This window comes from Ascaphus truei, unplaced genomic scaffold (genome assembly GCF_040206685.1).
Source record: "Ascaphus truei isolate aAscTru1 unplaced genomic scaffold, aAscTru1.hap1 HAP1_SCAFFOLD_512, whole genome shotgun sequence".
Lineage (NCBI taxonomy): Eukaryota > Metazoa > Chordata > Amphibia > Anura > Ascaphidae > Ascaphus > Ascaphus truei.
This window is the reverse complement of record NW_027456843.1, coordinates 63,074-80,344: the sequence shown is the minus strand read 5'-3', so window position 1 is coordinate 80,344 and position 17,271 is coordinate 63,074. Positions and strand designations below refer to the sequence as shown.

General features: G+C 55.7%; 1 protein-coding gene across 1 annotated transcript in view; it reads left to right on the top strand.

Annotated features, from left to right (window-relative positions):
* The window catches only part of LOC142485020 (non-receptor tyrosine-protein kinase TNK1-like), a 26,474-nt gene that overhangs the window by 1,677 nt on the left and 7,526 nt on the right, over positions 1 to 17,271 (top strand). The window contains 10 exon segments of the mRNA XM_075584250.1: positions 314 to 439; positions 441 to 467; positions 6,395 to 6,575; positions 6,578 to 6,671; positions 7,177 to 7,222; positions 7,224 to 7,304; positions 13,682 to 13,828; positions 14,743 to 14,837; positions 16,423 to 16,578; positions 17,036 to 17,138. Of these exon segments, the coding sequence (XP_075440365.1) occupies positions 314 to 439; positions 441 to 467; positions 6,395 to 6,575; positions 6,578 to 6,671; positions 7,177 to 7,222; positions 7,224 to 7,304; positions 13,682 to 13,828; positions 14,743 to 14,837; positions 16,423 to 16,578; positions 17,036 to 17,138 (1,056 nt within the window).

Genomic DNA, 17,271 nt, shown 5'->3' with positions numbered 1-17,271 from the left:
AGTATTACTGGGGGGGGGGGGTGAAAGGAGAGTGGTGGGTCCTCAGGGGAAGTATGGAGTATTACTGGGGGGGGGGGGTGAAAGGAGAGTGGTGGGTCCTCAGGGGAAGTATGGAGTATTACTGGGGGGGGGGGGTGAAAGGAGAGTGGTGGGTCCTCAGGGGAATTATGGAGTATTACTGGGGGGGGGGGGGGTGACGGGGAGTGTAACTGGGGGGAAGGGAAAGATGAAGAAGATATGGAGAGGGGAGGATGGGGTCTCCTGTCTATAGTGTGTGTGATATATATACCCCCCCCCCCCCCCCCCCCCCCAGGTGAGCGTAGCGGTAAAATCCCTCCGCACAGACGCTTGTTCTGATCCAGAAGCGCTGGCAGAATTCCTGCAGGAGGTGAACACCATGTACGCACTGAACCACCCTAACCTCATCCAGCTCTACGGCGGTGGTACTGACCCAGCCACTGAAAATGGTGAGAGGTGACCCCCTGCCCCCCCCCCCCCCACCTCCCCCCGCAGGGTGACACAGTGACACAGACAGAAGGGAGCTATGAGTCTGTCCCTCCCCCCGCAGGGTGACACAGTGACACAGACAGAAGGGAGCTATGAGTCTGTCCCTCCCCCCGCAGGGTGACACAGTGACACAGACAGAAGGGAGCTATGAGCCTGTCCCTCCCCCCGCAGGGTGACACAGTGACACAGACAGAAGGGAGCTATGAGCCTGTCCCTCCCCCCGCAGGGTGACACAGTGACACAGACAGAAGGGAGCTATGAGCCTGTCCCTCCCCCGCAGAGTGACACAGTGACACAGACAGAAGGGAGCTATGAGACTGTCCCTCCCCCCGCAGGGTGACACAGTGACACAGACAGAAGGGAGCTATGAGTGTGTCCCTCCCCCCCGCAGGGTGACACAGTGACACAGACAGAAGGGAGCTATGAGCCTGTCCCTCCCCCGCAGAGTGACACAGTGACACAGACAGAAGGGAGCTATGAGCCTGTCCCTCCCCCCGCAGGGTGACACAGTGACACAGACAGAAGGGAGCTATGAGTCTGTCCCTCCCCCCGCAGGGTGACACAGTGACACAGACAGAAGGGAGCTATGAGTCTGTCCCTCCCCCCGCAGGGTGACACAGTGACACAGACAGAAGGGAGCTATGAGCCTGTCCTCCCCCCGCAGGGTGACACAGTAACACAGACAGAAGGGAGCTATGAGTCTGTCCCTCCCCCCGCAGGGTGACACAGTGACACAGACAGAAGGGAGCTATGTGTCTGTCCCTCCCCCGCAGGGTGACACAGTGACACAGACAGAAGGGAGCTATGAGACTGTCCCTCCCCCCTGCAGGGTGACACAGTGACACAGACAGAAGGGAGCTATGAGTCTGTCCCTCCCCCCGCAGGGTGACACAGTGACACAGACAGAAGGGAGCTATGAGGCTGTCCCTCCCCCCGCAGGGTGACACAGTGACACAGACAGAAGGGAGCTATGAGCCTGTCCCTGCCCCCACAGAGTGACACAGTGACACAGACAGAAGGGAGCTATGAGACTGTCCCTCCCCCCGCAGGGTGACAGTGACACAGACAGAAGGGAGCTATGAGTCGGTCCCTCCCCCCGCAGGGTGACACAGTGACACAGACAGAAGGGAGCTATGAGCCTGTCCCTCCCCCGCAGAGTGACACAGTGACACAGACAGAAGGGAGCTATGAGCCTGTCCCTCCCCCCGCAGGGTGACACAGTGACACAGACAGAAGGGAGCTATGAGTCTGTCCCTCCCCCCGCAGGGTGACACAGTGACACAGACAGAAGGGAGCTATGAGTCTGTCCCTCCCCCCGCAGGGTGACACAGTGACACAGACAGAAGGGAGCTATGAGCCTGTCCCTCCCCCGCAGGGTGACACAGTAACACAGACAGAAGGGAGCTATGAGTCTGTCCCTCCCCCCGCAGGGTGACACAGTGACACAGACAGAAGGGAGCTATGTGTCTGTCCCTCCCCCCGCAGGGTGACACAGTGACACAGACAGAAGGGAGCTATGAGACTGTCCCTCCCCCCTGCAGGGTGACACAGTGACACAGACAGAAGGGAGCTATGAGTCTGTCCCTCCCCCCGCAGGGTGACACAGTGACACAGACAGAAGGGAGCTATGAGGCTGTCCCTCCCCCCGCAGGGTGACACAGTGACACAGACAGAAGGGAGCTATGAGTCTGTCCCTCCCCGCGCAGGGTGACACAGTGACACAGACAGAAGGGAGCTATGAGTCTGTCCCTCCCCCCGCAGGGTGACACAGACAGAAGGGAGCTATGAGTCTGTCCCTCCCCCCACAGGGTGACACAGACAGAAGGGAGCTATGAGCCTGTCCCTCCCCCGCAGGGTGACACATTGACACAGACAGAAGGGAGCTATGAGTCTGTCCCTCCCCCCACAGGGTGACACAGTGACACAGACAGAAGGGAGCTATGACACTGTCCCTCCCCCCGCAGAGTGACACAGCGACACAGACAGAAGGGAGCTATGAGCCTGTCCCTCCCCCCGCTGAGTGACACAGTGACACAGACAGAAGGGAGCTATGAGTCTGTCCCTCCCCCCGCAGGGTGACACAGTGACACAGACAGAAGGGAGCTATGAGCCTGTCCCTCCCCCCGCAGGGTGACACAGTGACACAGACAGAAGGGAGCTATGTGTCTGTCCCTCCCCGCGCAGGGTGACACAGTGACACAGACAGAAGGGAGCTATGAGACTGTCCCTCCCCCCGCAGGGTGACACAGACAGAAGGGAGCTATGAGTCTGTCCCTCCCCCCGCAGGGTGACACAGGGTGACACAGACAGAAGGGACCTATGAGCCTGTCCCTCCCCCCGCAGGGTAACACAGTGACACAGGCAGAAGGGAGCTATGAGTCTGTCCCTTCCCCCGCAGGGTGACACAGTGACACAGACAGAAGGGAGCTATGTGTCTGTCCCTCCCCCGCAGGGTGACACAGTGACACAGACAGAAGGGAGCTATGAGCCTGTCCCTCCCCCCCGCAGGGTGACAGTGACACAGACAGAAGGGAGCTATGAGCCTGTCCCTCCCCCCGCAGGGTGACAGTGACACAGACAGAAGGGAGCTATGAGTCTGTCCCTGCCCCCGCAGGGTGACACAGTGACACAGACAGAAGGGAGCTATGAGTCTGTCCCTCCCCCCGCAGGGTGACACAGTGACACAGACAGAAGGGAGCTATGAGCCTGTCCCTCCCCCCGCAGGGTGACACAGTAACACAGACAGAAGGGAGCTATGAGTCTGTCCCTCCCCCCGCAGGGTGACACAGTGACACAGACAGAAGGGAGCTATGTGTCTGTCCCTCCCCCCGCAGGGTGACACAGTGACACAGACAGAAGGGAGCTATGAGACTGTCCCTCCCCCCTGCAGGGTGACACAGTGACACAGACAGAAGGGAGCTATGAGTCTGTCCCTCCCCCCGCAGGGTGACACAGTGACACAGACAGAAGGGAGCTATGAGGCTGTCCCTCCCCCCGCAGGGTGACACAGTGACACAGACAGAAGGGAGCTATGAGCCTGTCCCTGCCCCCACAGTGTGACACAGTGACACAGACAGAAGGGAGCTATGAGACTGTCCCTCCCCCCGCAGGGTGACAGTGACACAGACAGAAGGGAGCTATGAGTCGGTCCCTCCCCCCGCAGGGTGACACAGTGACACAGACAGAAGGGAGCTATGAGCCTGTCCCTCCCCCGCAGAGTGACACAGTGACACAGACAGAAGGGAGCTATGAGCCCTGTCCCTCCCCCCGCAGGGTGACACAGTGACACAGACAGAAGGGAGCTATGAGTCTGTCCTCCCCCCGCAGGGTGACACAGTGACACAGACAGAAGGGAGCTATGAGTCTGTCCCTCCCCCCGCAGGGTGACACAGTGACACAGACAGAAGGGAGCTATGAGCCTGTCCCTCCCCCCGCAGGGTGACACAGTAACACAGACAGAAGGAGCTATGAGTCTGTCCCTCCCCCCGCAGGGTGACACAGTGACACAGACAGAAGGGAGCTATGTGTCTGTCCCTCCCCCGCAGGGTGACACAGTGACACAGACAGAAGGGAGCTATGAGACTGTCCCTCCCCCCTGCAGGGTGACACAGTGACACAGACAGAAGGGAGCTATGAGTCTGTCCCTCCCCCCGCAGGGTGACACAGTGACACAGACAGAAGGGAGCTATGAGGCTGTCCCTCCCCCCGCAGGTGACACAGTGACACAGACAGAAGGGAGCTATGAGTCTGTCCCTCCCCGCGCAGGGTGACACAGTGACACAGACAGAAGGGAGCTATGAGTCTGTCCTCCCCCCGCAGGGTGACACAGACAGAAGGGAGCTATGAGTCTGTCCCTCCCCCCACAGGGTGACACAGACAGAAGGGAGCTATGAGCCTGTCCCTCCCCCGCAGGGTGACACATTGACACAGACAGAAGGGAGCTATGAGTCTGTCCCTCCCCCCACAGGGTGACACAGTGACACAGACAGAAGGGAGCTATGACACTGTCCCTCCCCCCGCAGAGTGACACAGCGACACAGACAGAAGGGAGCTATGAGCCTGTCCCTCCCCCCGCTGGTGACACAGTGACACAGACAGAAGGGAGCTATGAGTCTGTCCCTCCCCCCGCAGGGTGACACAGTGACACAGACAGAAGGGAGCTATGAGCCTGTCCCTCCCCCCGCAGGGTGACACAGTGACAACAGACAGAAGGGAGCTATGTGTCTGTCCCTCCCCGCGCAGGGTGACACAGTGACACAGACAGAAGGGAGCTATGAGACTGTCCCTCCCCCCGCAGGTGACACAGACAGAAGGGAGCTATGAGTCTGTCCCTCCCCCCGCAGGGTGACACAGTGACACAGACAGAAGGGACCTATGAGCCTGTCCCTCCCCCGCAGGGTAACACAGTGACACAGGCAGAAGGGAGCTATGAGTCTGTCCCTTCCCCCGCAGGGTGACACAGTGACACAGACAGAAGGGAGCTATGTGTCTGTCCCTCCCCCCGCAGGGTGACACAGTGACACAGACAGAAGGGGAGCTATGAGCCTGTCCCTCCCCCCGCAGGGTGACAGTGACACAGACAGAAGGGAGCTATGAGCCTGTCCTCCCCCCGCAGGGTGACAGTGACACAGACAGAAGGGAGCTATGAGTCTGTCCCTCCCCCGCAGGGTGACACAGTGACACAGACAGAAGGGAGCTATGAGTCTGTCCCTCCCCCGCAGGGTGACACAGTGACACAGACAGAAGGGAGCTATGAGCCTGTCCCTCCCCCCGCAGGGCGACACAGTGACACAGACAGAAGGGAGCTATGAGTCTGTCCCTCCCCCCACAGGGTGACACAGTGACACAGACAGAAGGGAGCTATGAGCCTGTCTTTCCCCCCGCAGGGTGACACAGTGACACAGACAGAAGGGAGCTATGAGTCTGTACCTCCCCCCGCAGGGTGACACATTGACACAGACAGAAGGGAGCTATGAGTCTGTCCCTCCCCCCGCAGGGTGACACAGTGACACAGACAGAAGGGAGCTATGAGTCTGTCCCTCCCCCCGCAGGGTGACACAGACACACAGACAGAAGGAGCTATGAGCCTGTCCCTCCCCCGCAGGGTGACACAGTGACACAGACAGAAGGGAGCTATGAGTCTGTCCCTCCCCCGCAGGGTGACACAGTGACACAGACAGAAGGGAGCTATGAGTCTGTACCTCCCCCCGCAGGGTGACACAGTGACACAGACAGAAGGGAGCTATGAGTCTGTCCCTCCCCCGCAGTGTGACACAGTGACACAGACAGAAGGGAGCTATGAGTCTGTACCTCCCCCGCAGGGTGACACAGTGACACAGACAGAAGGGAGCTATGAGTCTGTCCCTCCCCCCGCAGGGTGACACAGTGACACAGACAGAAGGGAGCTATGAGCCTGTCCCTCCCCCCACAGGGTGACACAGACAGAAGGGAGCTATGAGTCTGTCCCTACCCCCCGCAGGGTGACACAGTGACACAGACTGAAGGGAGCTATGAGTCTGTCCCTCCCCCGCAGGGTGACACAGTGACACAGACAGAAGGGAGCTATGAGTCTGTCCCTCCCCCCGCAGGGTGACACAGGGACACAGACAGAAGGGAGCTATGAGTCTGTCCTCTCCCCCCGCAGGGTGACACAGTGATACAGACAGAAGGGAGCTATGAGTCTGTCCCTCCCCCCGCAGGGTGACACAGACAGAAGGGAGCTATGAGCCTGTCCCTCCCCCCGCAGGGTGACACAGTGACACAGACAGAAGGGAGCTATGAGCCTGTCCCTCCCCCGCAGGGTGACACAGTGACACAGACACAAGGGAGCTATGAGACTGTCCCTCCCCCGCAGGGTGATAGGGTGACACCTATCTCCTTTCCGCAGGTGACAGAGCTGGCCCAGTTGGGGTCCCTTCATGACATCCTGCGGTCCCGTTGCGGGTGCTATCCGCTGCCCGCGCTGTGGGGTTACGCCCTGCAGATCGCCTCGGGGATGAGTTACCTGGAGTCCCACAAGTTCCTCCATCGGGACCTGGCCACCCGGAACATTCTGCTGACCAGCGAGAGAGGGTGAAGATCGGGGACTTCGGGCTGATGAGAGCGCTGGGAATCCACAGCGACCATTACATCATGTCCGCTCAGAGCAAGATCCCCTTCGCATGGTGAGAGGGGCGAGAGAGGGGGCGAGAGAGCGGCAAGGGATGTGCGAGAGAGGGGCGAACGAGCAAGAGGGAATGGGCAAGAGGGTGAGGGGGCAAGAGAGGGAGGGGGGATGTGTGTGTGTGTGTGTGTGTATGTACGTGTGCATGTGTGACAAACGGCTCCCTTTAGGTAGCGCTGCCGCTGGCTCAGATTTATTTCTCCATTATTGACACTAAACATTTTAAACACCGTCACTTTAAGAAACAAAAGAAATCATAAAGATAACACCTACTCCTGTCAGGAGTCTAACTCACATGCATATCCCTATCTGCAATGCTGGCTGGCTAAGCCAGTTACCAACTTTAATAACACACACAGATAACATTGAGTCCTTAACTGTTAGATGGGGACAGCGCCCCAATAGATCCTCAGATGCTGCACTTTCTGCTATACATCAGACAGAAAGCCGCCCACTATCCCGGGACTATGTCACAATATATATAATGTATACCCGTGTATACGCAGGTGTTCCCCCGAGAGCCTGAAGTTCGGCACCTTCTCACACGCCTCCCGATGTCTGGATGTTCGGGGTCACCCTGTGGGAGATGTTTACTTACGGGCAGGAGCCCTGGCTGGGACTAAGCGGGAGACAGGTAGTTCCTTACACGCTTATTACACGCTAATGACAGCACAGCTGCACGCGTAGCGCACGTTATAACCGTGTAGTACATGTGTTCAGTGAAAGTGTACAGCAGACGCAGAGAAATCCTATATACCGCACGTTGCGAGGTGTTGGGTAATAATAAGCCGTATAACAAATACGCCAAAAGACGGGAGTATAACCGCGTTCGGAATTCATGTCGTCGCAGCGCTTATCTGAAACATTATTACCGCCCTAATAACCCCTAATAATTAGCTGGTTAATATCCGTTCTCTCCCATCACTGCCTCAGATAGATATTTAATATATACATGTGTTGCCAATGTGCCCAGCAGTTTGTGCTGCAAAGCTGTGACAATAGTAATGTTACCTTAGTAATATAAGGATACATTGTAGCTGGTGAGTTACACTGACTGAATGTTACCTTAGTAATATAAGGATACATTGTAGCTGGTGAGTTACACTGACTGAATGTTACCTTAGTGATATAAGGATACATTGTAGCTGGTGAGTTACACTGACTGAATGTTACCGTAGTAATATAAGGATACATTGTAGCTGGTGAGTTACACTGACTGAATGTTACCTTAGTGATATAAGGATACATTGTAGCTGGTGAGTTACACTGACTGAATGTTACCTTAGTAATATAAGGATACATTGTAGCTGGTGAGTTACACTGACTGAATGTTACCGTAGTAATATAAGGATACATTGTAGCTGGTGAGTTACACTGACTGAATGTAACCTTAGTAATATAAGGATACATTGTAGCTGGTGAGTTACACTGACTAAATGTTACCTTAGTAATATAAGGATACATTGTAGCTGGTGAGTTACACTGACTGAATGTAACCTTAGTAATATAAGGATACATTGTAGCTGGTGAGTTACACTGACTGAATGTAACCTTAGTGATATAAGGATACATTGTAGCTGGTGAGTTACACTGACTGAATGTTACCGTAGTGATATAAGGATACATTGTAGCTGGTGAGTTACACTGACTGAATGTTACCGTAGTGATATAAGGATACATTGTAGCTGGTGAGTTACACTGACTGAATGTAACCTTAGTGATATAAGGATACATTGTAGCTGGTGAGTTACACTGACTGAATGTTACCTTAGTGATATAAGGATACATTGTAGCTGGTGAGTTACACTGACTGAATGTTACCTTAGTGATATAAGGATACATTGTAGCTGGTGAGTTACACTGACTGAATGTTACCTTAGTGATATAAGGATACATTGTAGCTGGTGAGTTACACTGACTGAATGTTACCTTAGTGATATAAGGATACATTGTAGCTGGTGAGTTACACTGACTGAATGTTACCGTAGTGATATAAGGATACATTGTAGCTGGTGAGTTACACTGACTGAATGTTACCTTAGTGATATAAGGATACATTGTAGCTGGTGAGTTACACTGACTGAATGTTACCTTAGTGATATAAGGATACATTGTAGCTGGTGAGTTACACTGACTGAATGTTACCTTAGTGATATAAGGATACATTGTAGCTGGTGAGTTACACTGACTGAATGTTACCTTAGTAATATAAGGATACATTGTAGCTGGTGAGTTACACTGACTGAATGTTACCTTAGTAATATAAGGATACATTGTAGCTGGTGAGTTACACTGACTGAAGGATTGGTTGGAACGGAAAGGCGGCCATTTAGTGAGCCCGGGGAAGCAGGATCTTTGCTGATCGATCGCGGGAGAACCAATCGATCAGCAGCTTAGGTAATTAGCTTTCTATAAAAGTAATCACAGCCTGTTTATGTTATATAGATAATATAAATATATAAATATATATATGTCATGTGGATTTGAAGCAAAAGGTGATACACTGTGTGCTCATTTGCATGTCATTTCCCAGAATCCCTTGCTGCAGTGGGAGCGCTGTATGCTGGGGGATAATGGTGAAAGGCGGGCTGCATGTCATTTCCCAGAATCCCTTGCTGCAGTGGGAGCGCTGTGTGCTGGGGGATAACGGTGAAAGGCGGGGCTGCATGTCATTTCCCAGAATCCCTTGCTGCAGTGGGAGCGCTGTGTGCTGGGTGATAATGGTGAAAGGCGGGGCTGCATGTCATTTCCCAGAATCCCTTGCTGCAGTGGAAGCGCTGTGTGCTGGGTGATAATGGTGAAAGGCGGGGCTGCATGTCATTTCCCAGAATCCCTTGCTGCAGTGGGAGCGCTGTGTGCTGGGGGATAATGGTGAAAGGCAGGGCTGCATGTCATTTCCCAGAATCCCTTGCTGCAGTGGGAGCACTGTGTGCTGGGGGATAATGGTGAAAGGCAGGGCTGCATGTCATTTCCCAGAATCCCTTGCTGCAGTGGAAGCGCTGTGTGCTGGGGGATAATGGGTGAAAGGCGCGGCTGCATGTCATTTCCCAGAATCCCTTGCTGCAGTGGAAGCGCTGTGTGCTGGGGGATAATGGTGAAAGGCGGGGCTGCATGTCATTTCCCAGAATCCCTTGCTGCAGTGGAAGTGCTGTGTGCTGGGGGATAATGGTGAAAGGCAGGGCTGCATGTCATTTCCCAGAATCCCTTGCTGCAGTGGGAGCACTGTGTGCTGGGGGATAATGGTGAAAGGCAGGGCTGCATGTCATTTCCCAGAATCCCTTGCTGCAGTGGAAGAGCTGTGTGCTGGGGGATAATGGTGAGAGGCGGGGCTGCATGTCATTTCCCAGAATCCCTTGCTGCAGTGGAAGTGCTGTGTGCTGGGGGATAATGGTGAGAGGCGGGGCTGCATGTCATTTCCCAGAATCCCTTGCTGCAGTGGAAGCGCTGTGTGCTGGGTGATAATGGTGAAAGGCGGGGCTGCATGTCATTTCCCAGAATCCCTTGCTGCAGTGGGAGCGCTGTGTGCTGGGTGATAATGGTGAAAGGCAGGGCTGCATGTCATTTCCCAGAATCCCTTGCTGCAGTGGAAGAGCTGTATGCTGGGGGATAATGGTGAAAGGCGGGGCTGCATGTCATTTCCCAGAATCCCTTGCTGCAGTGGAAGTGCTGTGTGCTGGGGGATAATGGTGAAAGGCGGGGCTGCATGTCATTTCCCAGAATCCCTTGCTGCAGTGGGAGCACTGTGTGCTGGGGGATAATGGTGAAAGGCCGGGCTGCATGTCATTTCCCAGAATCCCTTGCTGCAGTGGGAGCGCTGTGTGCTGGGGGATAATGGTGAAAGGCGGGGCTGCATGTCATTTCCCAGAATCCCTTGCTGCAGTGGGAGCGCTGTGTGCTGGGAGATAATGGTGAAAGGCGGGGCTGCATGTCATTTCCCAGAATCCCTTGCTGCAGTGGGAGCGCTGTGTGCTGGGGGATAATGGTGAAAGGCGGGACTGCATGTCATTTCCCAGAATCCCTTGCTGCAGTGGAAGCGCTGTGTGCTGGGGGATAATGGTGAAAGGCGGGGCTGCATGTCATTTCCCAGAATCCCTTGCTGCAGTGGAAGCGCTGTATGCTGTGTGATAATGGGGAAAGGCGGGGCTGCATGTCATTTCCCAGAATCCCTTGCTGCAGTGGAAGCGCTGTATGCTGGGGGATAATGGTGAGAGGCGGGGCTGCATGTCATTTCCCAGAATCCCTTGCTGCAGTGGAAGTGCTGTATGCTGGGGGATAATGGTGAGAGGCGGGGCTGCATGTCATTTCCCAGAATCCCTTGCTGCAGTGGAAGTGCTGTATGCTGGGTGATAATGGTGAGAGGCAGGGCTGCATGTCATTTCCCAGAATCCCTTGCTGCAGTGGAAGTGCTGTATGCTGGGGGATAATGGTGAGAGGCGGGGCTGCATGTCATTTCCCAGAATCCCTTGCTGCAGTGGAAGTGCTGTATGCTGTGGGATAATGGTGAGAGGCAGGGCTGCATGTCATTTCCCAGAATCCCTTGCTGCAGTGGGAGCGCTGTGTGCTGTGGGATAATGGTGAGAGGCAGGGCTGCATGTCATTTCCCAGAATCCCTTGCTGCAGTGGAAGTGCTGTGTGCTGGGGGATAATGGTGAAAGGCGGGGCTGCAGACCTGTCTAAGACATGCAGATGAGCATACAGGAATATATCCATTTGATAGATGTGTGTATATATATATATGTGTGTATGTGTATATGTAAAAACCACCTTTTAATAAAAGTTAATTAGGAAATCATTGCCCAACGTGTGGTACGTTATTAGCATGCGGTGTTACACCCAACGCCAGATTTAGCTACATAATTACGCTGAGTGCCGTTCTCCTTAATCACTGCATTAAATATAATTGTTAATTCCATACTGATTGCACTTTACTGACATTGAATTCCAGGCCGCACACACTACACGCCTCATCTCACGCTCCAGTCACATGTTACTGCAGATTAGGCTATCTACACGTTAGTTACACGTCACACATCCGCGTGACGATCGCCTCTCTGAAAAGGCGTTAACCCTTTCACTACCATAGCGGTAGGAACCGCTATGGTAATGAAGGGATTAACCAGTCCCGCTACCCCCCCGGAAGGCCTAAACATCCATCCTTGGGGCTACTACCCCTTCACCCTATCCCTCTACCCCCAAGAAACCAAAATAAACACAACAACCCCCCCCCCCCCCAACACATACGGTAATGGGTAAAATGACTATTATCCGCATATGTATAATAGTGAATTTGCCCATTATAAAATCAAACATTAGAAAGACAGCATAAATAAAGTTAATAAAACATTTTACTTACCGCTGCCATCATAAAAGGCGTCCTCGTCAGCATACTGCAGGTCCATGTCCTCCGTTACCAGCAAGAATACAAGAAAAAATACAATATAATGGCCCCTGTGTCACTGTGTCACCCTGCGGGGGGAGGGACAGGCTCATAGCTCCCTTCTGTCTGTGTCACTGTGTCACCCTGCGGGGGAGGGACAGGCTCATAGCTCCCTTCTGTCTGTGTCACTGTGTCACCCTGCGGGGGAGGGACAGGCTCATAGCTCCCTTCTGTCTGTGTCACTGTGTCACCCTGCGGGGGGAGGGACAGGCTCATAGCTCCCTTCTGTCTGTGTCACTGTGTCACCCTGCGGGGGGAGGGACAGGCTCATAGCTCCCTTCTGTCTGTGTCACTGTGTCACCCTGCGGGGGGAGGGACAGACTCATAGCTCCCTGCTGTCTGTGTCACTGTGTCACCCTGCGGGGGAGGGACAGGCTCATAGCTCCCTTCTGTCTGTCTGTGTCACCCTGCGGGGGGAGGGACAGGCTCATAGCTCCCTTCTGTCTGTGTCACTGTGTCACCCTGCGGGGCGAGGGACAGACTCATAGCTCCCTTCTGTCTGTCACTGTGTCACACTGCGGGGGGAGGGGGAGGCTCATAGCTCCCTTCTGTCTGTGTCACTGTGTCACCAAGCGGGGGAGGGACAGACTCATAGCTCCCTTCTGTCTGTGTCACTGTGTCACCCTGCGGGGGGAGGGACAGACTCATAGCTCCCTTCTGTCTGTGTCACCCTGCGGGGGGAGGGACAGGCCCATAGCTCCCTTCTGTCTGTGTCACCCTGCAGGGGGAGAGACAGGCTCATAGCTCCCTTCTGTCTGTGTCACTGTGTCACCCTGCGGGGGAGGGAGAGGCTCATAGCTCCCTTCTGTCTGTGTTACTGTGTCACCCTGCGGGGGGAGGGACAGTCTCATAGCTCCCTTCTGTCTGTGTCACTGTGTCACCCTGCGGGGGGAGGGACACACTCATAGCTCCCTTCTGTCTGTGTCACTGTGTCACCCTGCGGGGGGAGGGACAGGCTCATAGCTCCCTTCTGTCTGTGTCACTGTGTCACCCTGCGGGGGGAGGGACACACTCATAGCTCCCTTCTGTCTGTGTCACTGTGTCACCCTGCGGGGGGAGGGACAGGCTCATAGCTCCCTTCTGTCTGTGTCACTGTGTCACCCTGCGGGGGTAGGGACAGACTCATAGCTCCCTTCTGTCTGTGTCACTGTGTCACCCTGCGGGGGAGGGACAGACTCATAGCTCCCTTCTGTCTGTGTCACTGTGTCACCCTGCGGGGGGAGGGACAGACTCATAGCTCCCTTCTGTCTGTGTCACCCTGCGGGGGAGGGACAGTCTCATAGCTCCCTTCTGTCTGTGTCACTGTGTCACCCTGCGGGGGGAGGGACAGTCTCATAGCTCCCTTCTGTCTGTGTCACTGTGTCACCCTGCGGGGGGAGGGACAGGCTCATATCTCCCTTCTGTCTGTGTCACTGTGTCACCCTGCGGGGGGAGGGACAGTCTCATAGCTCCCTTCTGTCTGTGTCACTGTGTCACCCTGCGGGGGGAGGGACAGGCTCACAGCTCCCTTCTGTCTGTGTCACCCTGCGGGGGAGGGACACACTCATAGCTCCCTTCTGTCTGTGTCACCCTAGATCCTGATGAAGACAGACCGGGATGGGGACCGCCTGGAGCGTCCTGACGATTGTCCCCAAGCTCTGTACTCCGTTATGATGAAGTGCTGGGCTCAGAGACCAGAACAGAGACCCAACTTCAGCAGCCTGATAACCCAGCTTCAGGAGGTGAGCGGGGGGGGGGGGGAGGTGGGGGGCGGGGGGGTCAGGGAGCGGTGTCTCTCTCGTTCCCCCCCTCCTTTCTTCTTCCTTCTCTCTCTCTCCTTCTCCCCGTCTCTCTTCCTCCCCGTCTCTTCCCCTCACCTCCCTCTCAGTCATGTAGTCTCTTATCTCCCTCTCTCTTCCTCCCCCCGGTCTCTCTTCTCCACGTTTCTTCCCCTCTCTTCCCTCTCACGCAGTCTCTTCTCTATACCACTCTTCCTTTCCCCTCTCTCTCTTCTCCCCCACTTTCTTCCCCCCCTCCCGCGATCTCTGCTCCCCCGTCTCTTCCCCTCTTCTGCTTCTCACGCAGTCTCTTCTCCCTCTGTCTCTTCCCCCCACTCTCTCTTCTCCTGCTCTCTCTTCCCCCCCACTTTCTCTTCCCCCCCCACTCTCTCTTCCCCCCCCACTCTCTCTTCCCCCCCACTCTCTTCCCCCCCCACTCTCTCTTCCCCCCCCACTCTCTCTTCCCCCCCCACTCTCTCTTCCCCCACCTCCCCCACTCTCTCTTCCCCCCCCCCCACTCTCTCTTCCCCACCCCCACTCTCTCTTCCCCCACCTCCCCCACTCTCTCTTCCCCCACCTCCCCCACTCTCTCTTCCCCCACTCTCTCATCCAGCCCCCCACTCTATCTTCCCCCCCCCACTGTCTCTTCCCTCGCAGCTCTCTATCTCCCCCCCCCCCACTCTCTCTCTCTTTCCCCCCACTCTCTCTCTTCACCCCCCACAATCTCTCCTTCCCATCTCTCTTCTCTCCATCTCTCTTCTCGTCACATCTCTTCCCCCCCCACTCTCTCTTCTCTGCCCCTTTCTTCCCCCCGACTCTCTTCTCCCCCCCCCACTCTCTCCCCCCTCCTCCCTCTCATGCAGTCTTTTCTCCCCCAGGCGAGACCCCCGGAGATGAGAGCGCTGCAGGATGTGAATGAGGCGGGGTGGTTACAACTTGAAACTGGTGACATCATCACTCTCATCGAAGCAGGGTATATAACTCCTGGGTGCCTTATTACTTCTGTATAACCCAACTCCCGAGTGCCTTATTGCCCATGTAACAGCCTTTTATTTACCCCCCAGAGGGGGTAACCCAGCTCCTGAGTGCCATATTGCCCATGTAACAGCCTTATATTTACCCCCCAGAGGGGGTAACCCAGCTCCTGAGTGCCTTATTGCCCCTGTAACAGCCTTATATTTACCCCTGAGGGGGTATCCCATCACCTCAGTGCCTTATTGCTCCTGTAACAGCCTTATATTTACCCCCCAGAGGGGGTAACCCAGCTCCTGAGTGCCTTATTGCCCCTGTAACAGCCTTATATTTACCCCCCACAGGGGGTAACCCAGCTCGAGTGCCTTATTGCCCCTGTAACAGCCTTATATTTACCCCCCAGAGGGGGTAACCCAGCTCCTGAGTGCCTTATTGCCCCTGTAACAGCCTTATATTTACCCCCCAGAGGGGTAACCCAGCTCATGAGTGCCTTATTGCCCCTGTAACAGCCTTATATTTACCCCCCAGAGGGGGTAACCCAGCTCCTGAGTGCCTTATTGCTCCTGTAACAGCCTTATATTTACCCCCCAGAGGGGGTAACCCAGCTCCTGAGTGCCTTATTGCCCCTGTAACAGCCTTATATTTACCCCTGAGGGGGTATCCCATCACCTCAGTGCCTTATTGCTCCTGTAACAGCCTTATATTTACCCCCCAGAGGGGGTAACCCAGCTCCTGAGTGCCTTATTGCCCCTGTAACAGCCTTATATTTACCCCCCACAGGGGGTAACCCAGCTCGAGTGCCTTATTGCCCCTGTAACAGCCTTATATTTACCCCCCAGAGGGGGTAACCCAGCTCCTGAGTGCCTTATTGCCCCTGTAACAGCCTTATATTTACCCCCAGAGGGGTAACCCAGCTCATGAGTGCCTTATTGCCCCTGTAACAGCCTTATATTACCCCCCAGAGGGGGTAACCCAGCTCCTGAGTGCCTTATTGCTCCTGTAACAGCCTTATATTTACCCCCCAGAGGGGGTAACCCAGCTCCTGAGTGCCTTATTGCCCCTGTAACAGCCTTATATTTACCCCCCAGAGGGGTAACCCAGCTCCTGAGTGCCTTATTGCCCTGTAACAGCCTTATATTTACCCCCCAGAGGGGGTAACCCAGCTCCTGAGTGCCTTATTGCTCCTGTAACAGCCTTATATTTACCCCCCAGAGGGGGTAACCCAGCTCCTGAGTGCCTTATTGCCCCTGTAACAGCCTTATATTTACCCCCCAGAGGGGTAACCCAGCTCCTGAGTGCCTTATTGCCCCTGTAACAGCCTTATATTTACCCCCCAGAGGGGGTAACCCAGCTCCTGAGTGCCTTATTGCTCCTGTAACAGCCTTATATTTACCCCCAGAGGGGGTAACCCAGCTCCTGAGTGCCTTATTGCCCCTGTAACAGCCTTATATTTACCCCCCAGAGGGGTAACCCAGCTCCTGAGTGCCTTATTGCCCCTGTAACAGCCTTATATTTACCCCCCAGAGGGGGTAACCCTGCTCCTGAGTGCCTTATTGCCCCTGTAACAGCGATTTTTCCGCCTGCAGGTCAGACTCTCGCCCCTGGTGGGGGCAGAACAGACGGACCCTGAAGGTGGGGCAGTTTCCCGCGTCTGTGATCTCCCCGGAGCAGTCTCGGAGCGCTCTACATCTGGCAAGCAGTCTAGGGCAGCTGTCTCTTGGAGAGGGAGAGGCAGAGAGCGAGTGAGTGCCTTGTTGCCCCCCCCCCCCCGCGTTGTGGAGTTGCCCCCCCCTGGTGTTGTGGAGTTGCCCCCCGCGTTGTGGAGTTGCCCCCGCGTTGTGGTGTTGCTCCCCCCCCTGGTGTTGTTGAGTTGCCCCCCCCCCGCGTTGTGGTGTTGCCCCCCGCGTTGTTGAGTTGCCCCCCCCCCCGCGTTGTGGTGTTGCTCCCCCCCCCCTGGTGTTGTGGAGTTGCCCCCCGCGTTGTGGGGTTGCCCCCCCCCCGCGTTGTGGAGTTGCCCCCCCCCCTGGTGTTGTGGAGTTGCCCCCCCCGCGTTGTGGAGTTGCCCCCCCCCCGTGTTGTGGAGTTTCTCCCCCCCCCCCTGGTGTTGTGGAGTTGCCCCCCGCGTTGTGGAGTTGCCCCCCCCCCCCCCGCGTTGTGGTGTTGCCCCGGGGTATCACCCCTCACGTTTCTCTCTCTCAGCAGAAGGAGGAGCCGGGGGAAGGAGGGAGCGAAGAGAGGAGGAGGAAGAGGAGGTGATGGAGTACAACTACTCCGTATGCAACGTGAGTGTCAGCTCCGCAGAGTGTGAGGGAGGGAACGTTTACTCTCCCCCCGTCTCCCTCCTACCCCTCTCTCCCCCCTTCCTCTCACCCCCTCCCAACCTCCTTTATTCCCCCCTTCACTCCACTCCGACCCTTTCTCCGCCCCCCTTTTTC